Raw genomic sequence first — 18857 nt, 5'->3', positions numbered from 1 at the left:
TATAAAAGGGCAAACACAGAAGAAAAATAAACGAGGTAGTGGCGAGCAGCGCTTTTTGCGTCTACTTCGTTCTTTTTTTTTCCTGCGTTCGTCCTTTCATACACGCAACTACTCCTAACGTAGCCATTCACCAACACGCCCAGCGAGAAGTTGCAAATTATCTTATAGTTGGGACACCCTGTATATACCGGGTGTTTCAGCAAACACTTTCAAAATTTTTTAAACGTCGCCTGTGGCAAATCGTAATTATAGTTCATGAGCTGGTCAACTTGAAGCGGCGGGCACTACTTGCAGAAAAAAGTGAAACGCACAATCGACTAATTAACAATAATTCCCTAATTAGGTTTCTAACTATTTTTTGGCCGTATTGCAACTTGGAAATTCTAGCCGCGGAGTTATCAAGGCGGAACCAAATGGAACGAATTATCAGGGTGATGCCAGTTTCGATGTATTAATTCCCGATCTTTGCGGAAAAATGCATTGGCGTTGCAGTTACTTTTGTTGGTCAATGCATAAAACGGCGCAATAACTTCACTGTGCTTAAAGAGAGATTTATCGTTCTCATTGAAAACAGTTGGAAGTTCAAATACCCGTCTAGTCTGCGCCGTAAATTATCTTTGAATATGAGCCGGCTACAAACTAGCTGAAACCTAGATTCTGCAGTGGAAGATTCTTTTTTAATCGAGGCTATGTAATCGGCCTAAACGGCGGTACAGGGACCGAGGTTAGGTCCCCCAAAACAATATGCGAGTCAACGAGCGAAAAGGCTGATAGTCGTTCGCGCCCGCGGCAGGAGCAGAATATTTTTTTATTCTCTACTTTTCTCTACACTCGAAGCTCGCGCCACGAGGTACGAGAGACAAGCGCCGCAGCGCGCCATACACAAAGGGCGACGGAGGAACGCGACGATGGCTGCTAGAGCCATATTTGTCGCCAATATATGCCTTAATCGCAGCTTTAGAGGGCTTGCGGTCTCCAGACTCATCTCAGAAGTGGGTCGGAAATCGTTTGAGTTGTGCACCAGGTGTTTTTGTCTAGAATTCTTGCATGAGAACAATGGTGCTGAGAACAGTTTTCGCACGCGGGAGAACTGGTACGACAAGGGGACGAACGTGACGCGGCATGTGCTGTCGACTTTCTTTCTTTGTGCAGTGCGATAGCGATTGCGCACGATTCCCCCACAATTCACACGCGCAGGTTATTCTTATGTGACTGAGGCGACGGAGACCCCGTTTCCCAATGTCATTTATCGAGGCGGCGGCGTCAAGGTGGTGGTGGTAACCAAGGCGACGCCCGTGGCAACCACGGAGGAAACTGAGACCCCTGTTGCGTCAACGGCCGCCCCCTCGCAAAGTAGGTCCATCGCTCGCAATCCTGTCTATATGTCTGCAGCTGTGTGTCTGTCATCACAGTAGAGGAATAGCAGACAATGAAATATTGTACAGTACTATTCACAGAATAGTGAGTGGTGTGCCATAATCTGATGGTCCCGCTGCAGATGGCTTAAGTTGTCTTTGATAGCAGAGGTACTACTAGACTTCCCTGCCCAATGCACACAATAGAACACCATGCAGTGTACGCGCATCACTGAGGTCAGCACGCGCCGAGTGTTACCCCACAGCGTTTGTCGCGCTGTCCGCACTGCGAGCAGTGATGGACGACCAGCCCCTGGTGTGCACGGTGGGCAGGAGGCTTAACTCGACGCGGATGTTCCCCCCGGACGGCCTGTGCGAGTACATCTTCTTCGACTCGCTCTACAAGCAGGGCCGCAACTCGATAGTGGCGCCCGAAGGCTTCGACACCAACTTGCGCACCTTCATCGACGTCGCACCCCTGCACGAGATCACGGCGTTCGGCGTCGGCATCACCTTCGAGTGAGTGAGCCGCACGTGCACTTGCGGTGCACTCAGCTCTGACCTGGCTCTGACTCAGGGTTGCAGCGACGCGGCACCCACTCTTGACCGCAGCCAGAGAAGGCGTGGCCGAGACGAATGTGCAGCCGTTCGCGAGCATAGAGTTTAATACAATAACAACTGGCGGGAACTACGTGCCTATACGGGAGTTTCATCGGGAGCGATTGACCCGGCATGGGAATTATGGGATGGGCGTGGATTTGCCTAAACCTCGTCCTCCTTACTTCAAACGGCTTTGTGGCTTTAGTAAACTCGTCAGTTTCAACAATATACTGCGTAATAAATAATTAAGTAAACATTATTAAAATTGTCCAACGACAGGATTCGAACATGGGACATCTAGAGCAGATGCGCGATATTGAAGCCATCAGGCCACGGACGCATGCATCGACAATCAACATAGAACGCCTTTATGAATTTATCGCAGGCAAGGCTCAGACGCTTGGCGCGTTTCGATGTGGCCACCTCGACACGCTCAACGGCTGCAATTAGTAACAATCGTGCGTGTTCGCAGCGTCTTCTGTACTTCGTAGAGTAAATACATATATACATACACCCATATATATATATATTGCCACATCCTATATGGTCGCCGCGGGTATGTGCCAGGCGATGAGAACGACGCTGAAGTGGCGCGCGAGTGGAAAAACAGAGACGACGACGACGTCGCGTTGACTGCTCTCATAAAAGTGCTTTTACACGTCCTCTACGCCGGCTTCCCCGTCTCCTAATAGGTTGCGACACTGGTGGAGGTGCGGGGTAGGATTGTCTCATGCTCGGCACCCCTTCGCGGAGCCATACCTCGAAAGCGGAATCACCTTCGTTCATCGAAACTCCTGTTCACCGGTACAGTCGCCGCCTGCTAGGCCTGACGCCCGAGTTCAACCCTTTGCAGGACCCTGCTGGAACGCGTCAACCTACTTCCGCCATGGCTACTGCAACTCCATCGCAGGTGACGCTGCAGAATCCTAAGATACCAGAAAGTTTCCACGGCGACGCTTTTGAGGATGTCCAAGATTGGCTTGACCAATTTGAGCGTGTCGCCACTTATAATGACTGGGGCTCCCAGCAAAAGCTGTCTAATGTCTATTTTGCGCTTCAAGACAGTGCGCGGACGTGGTTTGTGAACCGGGAGAGAAATTTGACCACGTGGGATGCCTTCCGCACCCAGCTGCTAGACACGTTCACTAGTAGCGACAGAAGAGACAACGCACAGCGCCTACTTGAATCTCGTATTCAAAAACCAAACGAGAGCGTTGCCATGTTTGCAGAAGATATGGCCCGCCTTTTCCGCAGAGCAGACCCTGAGATGGCCAAAGAAAAGAAGTTGCGCTATCTCTTGCGCGGAGTGAAGGAGGAACTGTTTGCCGGGCTCGTGAGGAACCCACCGACGACAGTGGCCGAATTTACCAAGGAGGCTACCGCTATAGAACGGGCACTACAGCAACGGTACCACCAATATGATCGCAAGAGCTCGCCGGTGAATGCTTCCATTCTACCTGAGAGCTGCAGCACGTCTCTACGTGAAGTCATCAGAGAGATTGTGCGAGAGGAGATCCGGCAGCTCGGGATCTCTCCCATGGCACCAGCGGTGCCTTCTGTCGCTGATATCGTTCGGGAGGAAGTTCGAGAGGCCTTTTCGTCGCCCGACTGGCAGGCGGTGCCGCGACGATTGACCTACGCGGAAGCTGTCTGCCGTCCACCTCCTGCCACTTCGATGTTGCTGACACCGTCGCCCACTACGACGCAGCCATCACCGCCATCCCCGACGCCCTATTTTCGACAGTCACAGCCGCCGCCAACTATGCCGTATCGCCGCCAGTCGATCGCTGCGCCTCGTTTCTACAGTGAATCCTCTGCCGGCTACCCGCTTCGAAAGACTGATTTGTGGCGCACCCCTGACCGCCGGCCGCTATGCTTTCATTGCGGCGAAGCAGGACATGTTTACCGCGCGTGCCACTACCGCGCGGCTGGGTATCCAAAATTTACCAGCTGCACTTACCCTGTGTCTGATGCTGCACGTAGCCGCGACGGAAATTCTACAAACTTTCGGCCAGAAGGTTCAACGACGCCTCGATCGCGTTCCCCCTCTCCTGCTCGTTACACCCCACCGACCCGTCGCGATTTTTCTGACGCCTCTAGGGGCAGGTCCCCTAGCCCGCGCCGGGGAAACTAGACGCAGCGACCTCCGGGGGTGAGGTTGCAAACCGGCTAGCTACCCAAGAGCCCCCATCTCCGACGATCGACGACTCTACAACTCCGACGACTCCAACCACACCTCCTGTAACCGACGCCGTCAGCGCCGATCTTGTCGTTTGCATTGACGGCCACCAAGTGGCCGCTCTCGTCGATACTGGTTCGCATTTTTCGATAATCAGTCAAAAGCTGGCCGACAGGCTGCGAAAAGTGAAGACGCCGTGGACCGGGCCCAACATCAGAACTGCCGGTGGCCAGTTGATGACGCCGATTGGCAAATGCACAGCCAGAATAGTAATCGCCGGTGCAACCTTCGTCGCCACCCTCGTCATTCTCTTTGAGTGTTGTAAAGAACTTATATTGGGGATGGATTTTTTGAGAGAGTATGGTGCAGTGATCAATGTCCGTGACCTCGTTGTCACATTTTCTACGAGTTCAGACGACGTCGACCCCGCGGAGCACCAGCGACCCCGCTTACGTACCGCCGACGACGACGTCACGCTTCCGCCGCGAAGCTGTTCCCTCGTGCCTGTCATCTGCGACAACTTCAACACTGGCACCGGCGTCGCTGAACACATCGACGCACTGGTACTGCGTCAAGGCGTTTCCATCGCCAGGGCCGTAATTAACGTACGTGACGGACGTGCTGAACTCCTGCTGACGAATTTTACCGGGGAACGTCGACACATTGTTAAAGGCACGGCTGTTGCTTACTTCGACGAATTTACATCAATACAGGACTGCCTCTCAGTGGAGCACGCGACGTTCACTGGGGCTATGCCTGCCCCTGTGGTCGATATCAGTCCCACCTTATCGCCCGTCGAACGCAGCAGCCTTCTTGAGCTCATCGATGAGTTTAAGAGTTGCTTCTCATCCACGTCACGAGTTAGCCAGACGCCGCTCACTAAGCACCGTATTATCACCGAAGCCGACGCCAGACCAATTCGGCAGAACCCTTATCGTGTAGCACCAAAAGAGCGCGAGGCAATCCAGACACAAGTGAAGACGATGCTTGACGACGGCGTTATTCGGCCATCTAAGAGTCCTTGGGCATCGCCTGTCGTATTGGTGAAAAAGAAGGATGGTAGCCTGCGCTTCTGCGTCGACTACCGAAAACTCAACCTGATCACAAAGAAAGACGTTTATCCGCTACCGCGTATCGACGATTCACTGGACAGGCTACGAAACGCACGTTACTTTTCGTCGATGGATTTGAAAAGCGGCTACTGGCAAATAGAAGTTGATGAGAGAGACCGTGAGAAGACCGCTTTTGTTACGCCCGACGGACTTTATGAATTTCAGGTGCTCCCCTTCGGTTTGTGTTCTGCGCCGGCAACGTTTCAACGACTCATGGACACTGTACTCTCAGGCCTCAAATGGCAAACCTGTCTGGTCTACCTCGACGACGTGATTGTTTTCTCCGTAACGTTCGAGGAACACTTACGAAGACTAAAGATGGTCTTCGAAGCGATACGCTCAGCTGGTCTAACTTTAAAACCTGAAAAGTGCCATTTTGGCTTTGAAGAACTTCAATTTCTCGGTCACGTTGTTAGTCGTGAAGGTGTCCGACCTGACCCTGATAAAATATCTGCCGTTGCTAATTTCCCAACGCCATCAGATAAAAAGGCCGTGCGACGTTTTCTCGGCCTTTGCGCCTACTACCGACGGTTTATTGCGGAATTTTCGCGCATCGCATGGCCATTGACCCATCTTACCAGAGAAGATGTCCCCTTTGTCTGGGGTGAAGACCAGCAACGGGCTTTTGATGACCTACGGCAACGGCTGCAGGCGCCTCCCGTCCTCGCACACTTTGATGAAGACGTTCCTACGATTCTTCATACCGACGCTAGTAATGTCGGCCTTGGCGCAGTGCTTGTACAGCGGCAGGACGGCACCGAAAGAGTGATTGCTTACGCCAGCAGGACGCTATCCAGGACGGAGGCTAACTACTCCACTACAGAAAAAGAATGTCTCGCTCTGGTGTGGGCCGTCCTGAAATTTCGGCCATATTTGTATGGTCGGAGTTTCACCGTTGTCAGTGATCATCATGCACTTTGCTGGCTGACTAATTTAAAAGATCCAACTGGTCGGCTTGCGCGCTGGAGTCTTCGGCTCCAAGAGTTCGACTTCACGGTTGTGTACAAATCGGGGAAACGACACACCGACGCCGACTGCCTCTCTCGGTCCCCTGTTGAGACTGCAGTCCACGACGATGATGACGCGGGTTTTCTAGGCGTGCTAGATACTGTCGACGTTTCCCGCCACCAACGCGAGGACGCAGAACTGGTTCCTCTTTTCAATTACTTAGAGGGAAAAACAAGCAGCGTGCCGAGGTTATTCGCGAGAGGGCTGCCTTCGTTTTGCTTACGCCACGACGTTCTCTATAAAAAGAACTTTTCACCTAATGGCAGCAGCTACCTACTCGTCATTCCCGCATCTCTTCGCGACGAAGTCCTACATGCCTGTCACAACGAGCCGACCGCTGGTCACTTGGGATACACCCGCACATTGGCAAGAATAAGGCTAAAGTACTATTGGCCAAGACTTGCGTCGATCGTGAAACGTTACACACAGACATGCCTAGATTGCCAGCGCCGCAAAGCCCTACCCGGCAAGCCAGCTGGACTGCTGCATCCTGTTCAGATACCGCAAGCGCCATTCGAACAAATTGGCATGGACCTTTTAGGTCCATTTCCACTGTCTACTGCCGGCAATAGATGGATAATCGTCGTCACTGATTATCTTACTCGATACGCCGAAACAGGTGCTATCCAACGTGGAACAGCAGCCGAAGCAGCGCGATTTTTCGTCGAGGCCGTCGTCCTAAGGCATGGCGCTCCCGCAGTGGTCATAACAGATAGAGGATCTGCGTTCACGGCTGCGCTTCTGGATACCGTGTTGCGACTGAGTGGTACCACTCACCGAAAGACCACGGCTTATCATCCCCAAACCAATGGGCTGACAGAACGTCTGAATAAGACACTGGCAGACATGATGAGTATGTACATCGACGTCGACCACAAGAACTGGGACGAGATTTTACCATACGTTACATTTGCGTATAACACGGCTCGCCAAGAGACCACACGCGTGACGCCTTTCAACCTCGTTTACGGACGCGAAGTGACAACAATGTTGGACGCAATGCTGCCACACGAGTGCGGTGACGACGAGACTGGTGCCGACGAGTTTACGCAACGCGCAGAGGAAGCCAGGCAGCTTGCGCGTTTGCGAATCCAAGAACGACAGGACTACGATGCCCGACACTACAATCTTCGGCACAGACCCGTCACATACAACGTCGGTGACCAGGTGTGGATCTGGACTCCGATTCGTCGGCGGGGGCTGTCTGAGAAGCTCCTGCGAAGATACTTCGGCCCGTACACAGTTCTGCGCCGCATCAGCGATGTGAATTATGAAGTTGTCCCCGACAGCCATAACTGCTCCAAACGCCGGCGGCATCTGCCCGAGGTTGTGCACGTGCTTCGTATGAAGCCCTACATTTCTTCGTGACCTCCACTTTGCACCGTCTGTGCACAGCCTTCGGCGGTTAGTGCATCGGGACGATGCCTTTTTTTTCAAAGGGGGGGCAAATGCCACATCCTATATGGTCGCCGCGGGTATGTGCCAGGCGATGAGAACGACGCTGAAGTGGCGCGCGAGTGGAAAAACAGAGACGACGACGACGTCGCGTTGACTGCTCTCATAAAAGTGCTTTTACACGTCCTCTACGCCGGCTTCCCCGTCTCCTAATAGGTTGCGACAATATATATATATATATATATATATATATATATATATATATATATATAAACGTTTATTAAAACAATGGGGGTGCAGCAAGAGTATAGAATGCTCTGAAATTTACGACAACGAAGGCATATAAAGCGTAATGAACGAATCTAAAAGCACGAAGATAGGACAAACCCATGTACTTCCCATCATTACCATGGTGGTTCAACGATTGTAGCACCAGACTTCTCTCTGGTATATTGTGAAGAACTATATGCTCGCAAGAGCAATCATAGAGCAGACCAGAAACACGTCAGCATTTCTTCTGTTGGAAACAAGCGAGGCGCGCATACGCCTAGACCTGGGAAGGGGGGGGGGGGGTATTCTGTAAGAGTCCACCTAGTGAACTGTCCATTTCGCCTATTACGGATTGGCTAGGACCTCTCGTCTCCTCCTCACTCGCACAGCTGGATCCAATCAGCAGCGGCAGTAATGGATGGTCCACTAGGTGTACTCTAACAGAACCCCCCCCTGGCCCCGGAAACGCTACGCCAACAATGGAAGCTGCCAAAACCACGTGACTGGAATCACACCAGATCTCGATCGCACTCCTAGGTCGAAGGTGAGAGCACCTGCGAACGCTCTGAGTTAATCAGCGGAATTTAAATAATCAGCCGAATGTGTTCCCGGTGCGGCAACTGAGCGCCCTGAACGCTATAATACGACGTGCCAGCTGAATATACCTTTGATAGTAATTATGAGGTTTTAGGGGCCAAAACCACGATCAAATCATGAGGCACGCCGTAGTGGTGGTCTTCGGAAATTCGGACCACTGGGGGTTCTTTAACGTGCACCTAAGTCTACACGCGTATTTTTCGCATGTCGCCCCCAGCGAAATGCGGCCGCCGTGGCCAGCCTTCGATGCCGCGACCTCGTGCTTAGCAGCCGGACGCCACATATCCACTAAGCAACCACGGTGGGCGAATGTACCATTAAATGAACTGGAAGGACTGTAATGCAATGTAATGTAATGAACTGTAAGCACTTAGACTGATAAATCACTCTTCCCAAGCGGCATTTTCCGTAATGTGGCACTGACAGGTTGATTATTAGCAGCGGAAATGAAGGCAATTTTTTTTTAAATTTCGCGCCAGAACATTTGTATCCTAACGTTAGTGTGACGTCACTAATTTAAAAATATTTTGTTGTATTGAGCCGTTTTAGCTTAACGCATCGTTTTGAAACGTGATAAACTCGTTCTTTAACTCCTTTACAGAATACCTTGTAGTCCCTTTTTATTAATAAAAAAAATTACCTAGGCCGGAGCTCACGCTGTCAAGATCCATGACCTCAAAACCGGCTGGTGCGGGAACTTCCAAGTGTCATCGCCCCCTGTCTCTTATTCTGGGGTATTTTCTGGATTACCGTGTTTCACGTGGTAAACGTGTATTTCTTGTATTTTGGGTGGGTGACTTCAAAAGATGGCTCATATTGTTTTTCTGTATAGGGTCTGTTTTGGTGTTTCCCGATTATTGCTGCCTTCCTCCAGCTCGTTCCACTAAGGGACGCTCTCGTCGGATGATTCCTTTGTATTCCTGATGAATATACAATTCTTTCTTTTTTTTACTTGATTGTATAAACCTCATTGGGCCGGTCTATGAAAGCGAACACAAAAATAAATTGCCTTAGAGGGACGTGCCCTTATGCGCATTGTAAGGCCACTTATAAAGGCAAACAAGCACCGAGAAAACGCAAACGGTTGCAACAAACGCGAACACTGATATTGCGGACAGCGACTGCCCACAGAAATGCATGTTTTTCGTCACGTTAACCGCAATATCAGCTTTTATAATCATATTGCTTGAATAGTTTGAGACTTACGCTAACGGTGAGACTTGCGCTAATAGTCTTCGCTATCGTAAGTCCCATCGCTTTAACTTCATCACCTTCATTAAAGTTTCAAGAATCTCAAGGGTCCCTAGTGCTTTTGGCAGAGTTTCCTATTTTTTAAAGACTTTCTATGTTTTTCGAGTTGTTTTTCCCTCTAGCATTCCGCCTTAATTTTCTTTTAGACTGTTCTTTCTAATTTACAACCATTGTTCTACGTATGCCGTCACCATTAGCTCGCTGGAAAGGAACATGCGCAAAATATTGTTTTAACAATGCGACCTGCGCTATAGCGCACGCAACAGGTTGTGAAGCGCAGGGTGACGAGTGCCGTTTCTCATGACGTAGTTCTGTTCATCACCTGGAGTTGTTGCTGAACAGCAGCGCCCCGAGTTTCAAGCCGATGGAGATCTTCTGGGATAACGCAATCTACCACCTCGCTATCCTGGACACAGCCACCGTGAGCCCGGTGGAACACGAAGTAATATCTGCCCTGGGGTGCCTCAAGGTATGCCTACAGTATGTGCTCAACCCGCCGTGGTTGCTCAGTGGCTATGGTGTTGGGCTGCTGAGCACGAGGTCGCGGGATCGAATCCCGGCCACGGCGGCCGCATTTCGATGGGGACGAAATGCGAAAACACCCGCGTGCTTAGATTTCGGTGCACGTTAAAGAACCCCAGGTGGTCAAAATTTCCGGAGTCCTCCACTACGGCGTGCCTCATAATCAGAAAGTGGATTTGGCATGTAAAACCCCAAATATTATTATTATTAGTATGTGCTCATAGGAATGTGGACCAGGCCTTTTCCTGTGTCGATCATCAGTGTGCAGCAAAGTGCGCATTGCAGTGCGTTCACTGTTTCAGAAACAAGAGTCAACGAAAAAATAGGACAGAGAGAAAGAAAGTCAGAAATTGTGAAATAAGTAAAGAAAGAGAGAGAAATACTTAAGTTAGGTGAACTCTTGATATGTTGGTATTTTTATTTTTGCTTCAATAGAAGGATTCACAACACGAAATCCAAGAAAAGAGGACAGCGGCAAGTCTCGGAGAGTCTCGAGTAATTTACGGTAATAGCTTTCGGGAATCCAGACCCGGATTCGTTTCCCGGCAGCTGTGTTTGTCGTGACGTCATGATACCGAAGGCCGCGGCATGGGAGCAGGATGTAGCGGTGTACGATCTTGGCACTCGCTTCTGCTTGCTTGGTGCTACGTTGGGCTGCGCAATGAGGGGCGCCATTGCACGTCTGAGCGAGCCGGAGCGAGACGACGCCATGTCTGGCTCCCACGTGACCACTACCTGCGTCGCGACATCGCGGCAGATGCACCTCGTGGAAAACGGAACCGTTAGAACGGCCGTTATAGTAAATTGTTAAGGTTGTTCCGAGGCTCGCGGGCATTTGTATGCAGTTTCGAGGTCGACATTCACGCATTTTTCCTGTTGTCGGAACCACATACCACGCTTCTCGCGACTCGGAAGGACCGTACTTATTTACTTTTGGTACTCTCAAAATATCGAACCTGGTATCACGAACACTCCAGTGACGTCATGGCACGCAGCAGAATTTGGTGGCTCCATGTGGCAATAAACCAAGTATGGTAGTGTTGCTCATAAAAAAGGAAATAAAGAGTAATGCCGCACATGTTTTTTTTTTCTTTGGGGTGGGGAGTGGGGAGGCTGCGCTAAGTAGACTTTCCTACAACAATCTCAGTTAACGAAGCGAGTTGGTAAATCGTGACGTCATGAGCCGGCCCCCTCCTAGGCACCAAAACGGGAACGCGTTCGCGTAAACGCACAATGAATTATGGGGCGCACGCGGGCACTTTCGAATTAATATTCGTAACACAAGGGTCTAAACTAGAATTAGCAAAAACCAACAAACACAGACAAAAAAAGTCGGAAATATAATGCCCGTACCATTTAAATTTTTAATGCGTGGTAATTAGCACTGATAAAGCACCACTTTGACAGTTTTTTCCTGCCTCTGAGCTTGTATTTATGACTTTTCAGAAGCATTCACTATTGTCAAAGCTTGTTGCTCCTATTTGCGGATAGCAGTGGCTATGCGCCTCTTCCCTAACGCCTGTGTAGTTTTCTTTTTCTTTCTTTTTCTTTTGCTAGCTAGACGAAAACTACGGAATTTCTCTTGCATATGAAAGTGAAGATGGCGTGAAATGTTGTGAAGACTCGAGTGCCCAACAAATGCAGCTGGAGTGCGCAGAACTTATTGCTGTTGTTTGTGTAAGAGAACAGGAGAGCTGTTTGTGAAGTTTTTTTTTTCGTGCGTATGGGTACCCCATTAACACGAGTAGGCATTAACACGAGTTCACCCACAGGATTTCCGTATTTCCTACGGAAAAAGTATTAGTCTTTGTATTCGACGTCTTTCTTTTTCTTCGCGATTCCTTATACTTTTCAATATTTTTGGCTTCATTATACTGAGTGACGCAGAAATGGGAGCTCCAGGTATACCGCTGGTTGGTCTCGGCTTATGTTTCATACAGAGGTCGTATTTGGCGGTGGGTTCAGTTTATCACTTTTATTAGCATTACTTGCATGTTTTGTTCAAAACAGAGACCGTGCGAACGTCGTATGCGGCGAGGCCACTTAATAAAAAAAAAATGATGCGGATTCAACGCCTTGCGGGTATCGATGTAAGGGAAGTTTCCTTTACAGTTTGCATTGACTGATGATAATTGGCGGTGATGTTGACGGCCAATGTTTAGGTCCTTCAGCGTTTACTGCAATTCGAGAGTGGTGGTCAAGTTGACGTCGAACGTTACGTTTCGCGCACTGCTGCTGTTTGTGTGCGTAGAACACAGAACGTGCAGCAGGAAGTGTTTGCTCGAGGCGTTGTTGTGCGCCATAGTTCACAGCTTCCGAGAAAGTTAGTATTGTCATTGCGTCTCACGGCATATCGCATTGCAGCAGAAACGTTAAATGTTATTTGAGTTGTGGGACGCCACGTGCCAAAACTACAATCGGATCACGAAGCAAGCCGTAAGGAGCGGCATCTCGAGCAATGCCATGTCCACCAAGCTACTGCAGCATGCCCAGAAGTGTTCATTTGGGGAGCGGCCGCTCGCGTAGTGTTGTCTTGATGCGACGGTGGTTTAATGCGCCTTTGTCTCCCCACGCCCAGCCTTAGTTGCCCGCCAAACAAAGCTGCGCTGTATTTATTTTTCAGAAATAGCAGGAAGGTGCAGTATTTCATCGCACCGTAACCTGGTTTTACATTTATCCAGTTTATCCGCAACTTTGCCGTGTCTAGAGGTAGCCATGGTAGAGTGTACAAGCGCGACTTGGACGAGGACGAAGAAAGAAACAGATACACAGACACAGCGCTTCACTTTCAACTATATATTTTATTTTCGCACGCATCGATAAATATATACCGTGCGAGCGGAAACAAACGTGACAGCAAAAAAGAACATTGAGTGGTACATTTCGTTGAACCGGACACGTGTGCAAGGCAAGGGAAAAAAAAGGGGAAACAAACATCTACTACAATTGTCCCGAAGACAAGCCAAGGAATCGTATCTCCTTTTGCGAAAGTGATACCGAAGGTTTGCTTACGCACTTTTGCTGTAATTTTGCTATCTCGTGTGCCTACAATCTCCCTCGTCATCCTGCTATGAGCCTTATACAGAACGGAAGTGCTTTCAAACATGGGCTTGCAGGAACAATCTCGGCAGTGAACGCCCAAGTGACCCGAGATTACCTTATTGACATTGTATTGATGCTCCCTTAATCTATCGTTGATGCATCTGCCGGTTTGACCAATATACGTGTTTCCGCATGAAAGTGGGATGGCATAGACAACGTTATGAGTACAGGTTACAAATTGTTGGCGATGTTGGGTAGAACATGAGGGCCTTCTGTTATTTTCTGTGTTAACCTGTTTGCATAGCTTCTGTAGACGCTCAGGGGCAGAGAAAACTACGTCTACTCCCGATTTCGCCGCTATTCTTCTGAGATTATGAGAAATGCAATGAATGTATGGCACCACAGCAACTTTCTTTGCTCTAGTATTGGTACTACTTGCATTCGACGCGTTTTTGCATTTTTTGCTTAAGCCCTCCGCGACAGAAGTTAGCATGCGCATCGGGTAACCACAATCTGCCAGGCGCTTGGCCTGCTCTTTGAGACTGGCTTCCATTTTGTGGTCACATGATATCGTCAAAGAATTGTTGAAACACGATGTCACTACTGCGCGTTTTGCAAGTTTTGAATGAGCAGAATGAAATGGTAGGACAGGCTTATTGCCTCTCGGCTGATAACTCCAGCATGTCATTTGTGGATAAAAGTATAAACCCAAGTCTAAAAACCTTATGAAATTGCCAATGGGGACTTCATGTGTCAAAGACAAAGGGGACAACACTTTAGTGAATGAGGTTACGGTTTTTGAAACCAGCGAGTCAAAATTGTGTGATTTGTTATTTAGAATGATTAGAAAATCGTCAACGAATCTGAACACTTTCGCGACATCGGTGTCATTTTTTAGACGTTCATCAAGAACCTGGTCACGGTTAGCTAGAAACAAGTCACTTAAGCAGGGAGCAATACATGACCCAATGCATATACCATCTTTTTGTTTGACAACATTTCCTTCCCAAGTCGCGTAAGTCGAGTTAACATAAAAACGAAGAAGTTCCAAAAATCTGTCGCTAGTTAAACCACATGAGTTCTGAAAACGAACCGCCCCAAACTTGTCAATGCTATCAGATACACATTGCATCACGTCATTCTGTGGGAGGGAATAGTACAGATCTTTTAAGTCAATAGAAAAAGCGACCTTATCTCTGACCTATCTGTTTTGACAGAGATAAGGTCGCTTTTTCTATTGACTTAAAAGATCTGTACTATTCCCTCCCACAGAATGACGTGATGCAATGTGTATCTGATAGCATTGACAAGTTTGGGGCGGTTCGTTTTCAGAACTCATGTGGTTTAACTAGCGACAGATTTTTGGAACTTCTTCGTTTTTATGTTAACTCGACTTACGCGACTTGGGAAGGAAATGTTGTCAAACAAAAAGATGGTATATGCATTGGGTCATGTATTGCTCCCTGCTTAAGTGACTTGTTTCTAGCTAACCGTGACCAGGTTCTTGATGAACGTCTAAAAAATGACACCGATGTCGCGAAAGTGTTCAGATTCGTTGACGATTTTCTAATCATTCTAAATAACAAATCACACAATTTTGACTCGCTGGTTTCAAAAACCGTAACCTCATTCACTAAAGTGTTGTCCCCTTTGTCTTTGACACATGAAGTCCCCATTGGCAATTTCATAAGGTTTTTAGACTTGGGTTTATACTTTTATCCACAAATGACATGCTGGAGTTATCAGCCGAGAGGCAATAAGCCTGTCCTACCATTTCATTCTGCTCATTCAAAACTTGTAAAACGCGCAGTAGTGACATCGTGTTTCAACAATTCTTTGACGAAGTCATGTGACCACAAAATGGAAGCCAGTCTCAAAGAGCAGGCCAAGCGCCTGGCAGATTCTGGTTACCCGATGCGCATGCTAACTTCTGTCGCGGAGGGCTTAAGCAAAAAATGCAAAAACGCGTCGAATGCAAGTAGTACCAATACTAGAGCAAAGAAAGTTGCTGTGGTGCCATACATTCATTGCATTTCTCATAATCTCAGAAGAATAGCGGCGAAATCGGGAGTAGACGTAGTTTTCTCTGCCCCTGAGCGTCTACAGAAGCTATGCAAACAGGTTAACACAGAAAATAACAGAAGGCCCTCATGTTCTACCCAACATCGCCAACAATTTGTAACCTGTACTCATAACGTTGTCTATGCCATCCCACTTTCATGCGGAAACACGTATATTGGTCAAACCGGCAGATGCATCAACGATAGATTAAGGGAGCATCAATACAATGTCAATAAGGTAATCTCGGGTCACTTGGGCGTTCACTGCCGAGATTGTTCCTGCAAGCCCATGTTTGAAAGCACTTCCGTTCTGTATAAGGCTCATAGCAGGATGACGAAGGAGATTGTAGAGGCACACGAGATAGCAAAATTACAGCAAAAGTGCGTAAGCAAACCTTCGGTATCACTTTCGCAAAAGGAGATACGATTCCTTGGCTTGTCTTCGGGACAATTGTAGTAGATGTTTGTTTCCCCTTTTTTTTCCCTTGCCTTGCACACGTGTCCGGTTCAACGAAATGTACCACTCAATGTTCTTTTTTGCTGTCACGTTTGTTTCCGCTCGCACGGTATATATTTATCGATGCGTGCGAAAATAAAATATATAGTTGAAAGTGAAGCGCTGTGTCTGTGTATCTGTTTCTTTCTTCGTCCTCGTCCAAGTCGCGCTTGTACACTCTACCATGGATTCTAACCAACTAGCCCGCCAGCGTGTTTTAACTAGAGGTAGCGTTTTCCTTTGTGAACGTACCTCAAATGAGGCACGTTCTCTGACTCCACCTTTCCCCTGTTTCGGGCTCCCCTCATGTATGCGAGCTGACACGAGCGAAGAATGGCATGGCAGCTTTACCCCGCTTCGTGGCTATGTCAGTTCTGTCCATTCTCTACGTCCACCCCACACCTCTTTATCATTCAGTCTATATCGCTTCTGGACTGTTGCGAATGAGTACAAAGGTAAGCGCTGCTGATTCTGCAGTGCTTTTGCGGAGTACTATTGCATGATTACACCAGCCTGGAAGGTATTTTGGCGATTACCGGGAGCTCCAGAGGGCATTGGGGCGACGCCATAAAACGGTCTATAACAGATCTCAGACGAGTCTCTGACGTGCTCCTGCAGTGCAAATAAACGCTGACAACCACCCCTACATGCGGTGTGCCTGACAGCAACAGGAGCAGCAGCAGAAGCAGTGCCAATGGAAAAGTCGAAGGAAAAGGCAAAAGAAGCTTCGCTTTAAAAATGCGATTTTGCGCCGTTATAATTGAGAATATGGCTTCCAACATTGGGGTAGACAACACGCTCCATCTGATTTCGGAGTCTATACTGTGAAAGGTGAGTCTAAAGATGGATATGACAGATGGAACCACCATACCTTTGGTGAAGGCTCTGTTTTCACCGGCGTCACGGTATACCACGCACACATCGGCTTTGTTCTGAATAAAACAGATATGAAATGCCCGCAGAAGTGTTGTTGACCAAAGGCAGACCCCACGTATGCGAAATTTGAGCGAAGATCAACCAGCTGAATAACTGGGCGATTCAGACATGGCGTAGTTGTAGAGGGCCCGCTTAGGCTGCGGGAGGTTGTGGGTTCGACTCCCACCGCCAACGGGCACGCATTGGTTCAAATGGGCACAAGTGTTCGCTGGTCTGGCGTTCGGCTTCCTTCAGGAGTCATACGCTTGGGAGAGGAGCCTGCGCCTTAAATTGCTTTACTAAATCCTGTGGAAACCATCGTGAGCACCTAGCTCTCCAGTTTGCATATTTCTCTGAAGAAACTTGGTTCTGTGCTTGAAATATTTAAATAGCACCAATGACGTCACATTAAGTCATTGTTCAGTGTTAAGGGTTCGTTCAAATTCGAATCATTCAGAGGAAAAAAGAGTATTATTACCGAAGCCAAGTTGATGCATATACGATATAGGAAGAGCATGAAGTGCAATATAGCACGTGGAACCCGCGGACCACGTGTATGTAAATACACGTAGCCTGTGTGCGCGTGGGTACACGGGCTGCTCACTGTGAAGAGCCCTTGAGGTTGTTGACCTTATGATGCTAAGTGCAATGGCGTGAGAACAATTCGATTTCATTGCAGCTCCTGCGTGACCGTTTTTCTACGGAACAGATGAATCAAGGCCGCAAGATCTTCACAGTTTTCGCAGCAAGTATTCCGGACGACGCCTGGGCTAACCTCTACATCCGAAATTTCACGTAAGTTAACTGTAGGATAAAAAATCCTATAAACAGGGACAATGCACCTCGGACAGGCTGGCTGACGTTTAGGTAGGTGGGCCTATCGTCTTGACTATCGATACATCGTCCAGCCTGTCTGAGGTACGTTACCCCTGTTTATGGAGCTCTAATATAACAGTCGCTTTTCACCTCTCGGCCCCTATCTTGACTTAGTAAGTTCACTGAAAATTCAATCTTTGCCTGCAAAAAAAAAAAAAAAAGACACGGTGTTAACAGCAGCCTAACGAGAAAAAACAAAAGAAATTGCAAATTGTTCATGCGTTTTGGCGTTTAACTTCTCCGTCTTTTCACGTTGTGCAATCCACAAGCATCTAAGAGGAGGCTATAGCTAGGCTTCTCCTATATAAATAGATGTAAAAGGTTAGTTCGGTTTTCTCGGCAACCACTGCACCAAATTGGATGGGGTCTGTTGCGTTTAAAAGAAACACCTAAAATCTAGTGACTGTTAATTTATATTTTCTGATTTAGGTGGTATATATTTGTTAAAAATTGGCAAACATCGGACATCTTGAGAAAACAAAACTATCAAGTTTACAACTTCGTAACTTAGCAGTGATATATGATATCACAATTATGTGGCATCTAATAGTACATCTAAAGCGGACAAAATTGATATGTTGCACATGAATCCAAAAAGAGGCAGTAATATGTAAATACTTCTTTTGCAGCACCCTTGTACACAACGTAACGAATTCACGTGATATAAAAATTGACATGTCAAATTTGTTCGCTTTGAAATATCTAATGGATTCCTTTTACAGAACCGCGATATCTCTTCTTGATGAAGAGCCATTAATTTATAAACTTCACGCTTCTATATTTTTCGAAATATTGGATTTTGAAAATATTTTTCACAATATTCAGGCTTTACATCGAAATACCGCTTCCAAGAATAACTAGAATTTGCCTTTCTTTCTCAAATACAACAAATTTCATCAAAATCAGTCCAGGGGTTACCTCAAGAAAGTGTTTTTGCGTTTTACATGTATTTGAATAGGCCGCGTCGGAGTTGGGCCCGAGCTAAAGCTTCCTCTTAATTCGGTTGCGCAGTACGTCGAGACCCTAGCATTGCACACGTGCGCCTAGTATTACATGCCGTCACAACCGTTCTCCCTGTCTGTCGCCTCACGCTATCATTTGGCGGCACCGCTGCTTGACAAGCACGGTGGGTGTTGGTAACTTAACGAAAGAAGTAGGGGAAATTTAGGAGGTATTTGG

At 48.0% G+C, this 18857-nt stretch overlaps 1 protein-coding gene across 4 annotated transcripts in view; it reads left to right on the top strand.

The window, feature by feature from the left end:
* LOC135921888 (uncharacterized) overlaps nt 1–18857 on the top strand; it is a 91580-nt gene that overhangs the window by 60647 nt on the left and 12076 nt on the right. For 3 of the 4 annotated variants that reach the window (XM_070524428.1, XM_070524430.1, XM_070524427.1), the window contains exons 5-8: nt 1198–1353; nt 1652–1874; nt 10077–10236; nt 17482–17597. In XM_070524428.1, coding sequence (XP_070380529.1) covers nt 1198–1353; nt 1652–1874; nt 10077–10236; nt 17482–17597 — 655 coding nt within the window. The remainder of the gene's footprint in view (nt 1–1197; nt 1354–1651; nt 1875–10076; nt 10237–17481; nt 17598–18857) is intronic. The other variant, XM_070524429.1, reaches the window with a different exon arrangement.

This window comes from Dermacentor albipictus, chromosome 8 (assembly GCF_038994185.2).
Source record: "Dermacentor albipictus isolate Rhodes 1998 colony chromosome 8, USDA_Dalb.pri_finalv2, whole genome shotgun sequence".
NCBI classification, from domain to species: Eukaryota; Metazoa; Arthropoda; class Arachnida; order Ixodida; family Ixodidae; genus Dermacentor; species Dermacentor albipictus.
Note: the sequence above shows the minus strand (reverse complement) of the source record. Positions and strands in the feature narration are given on the sequence as shown.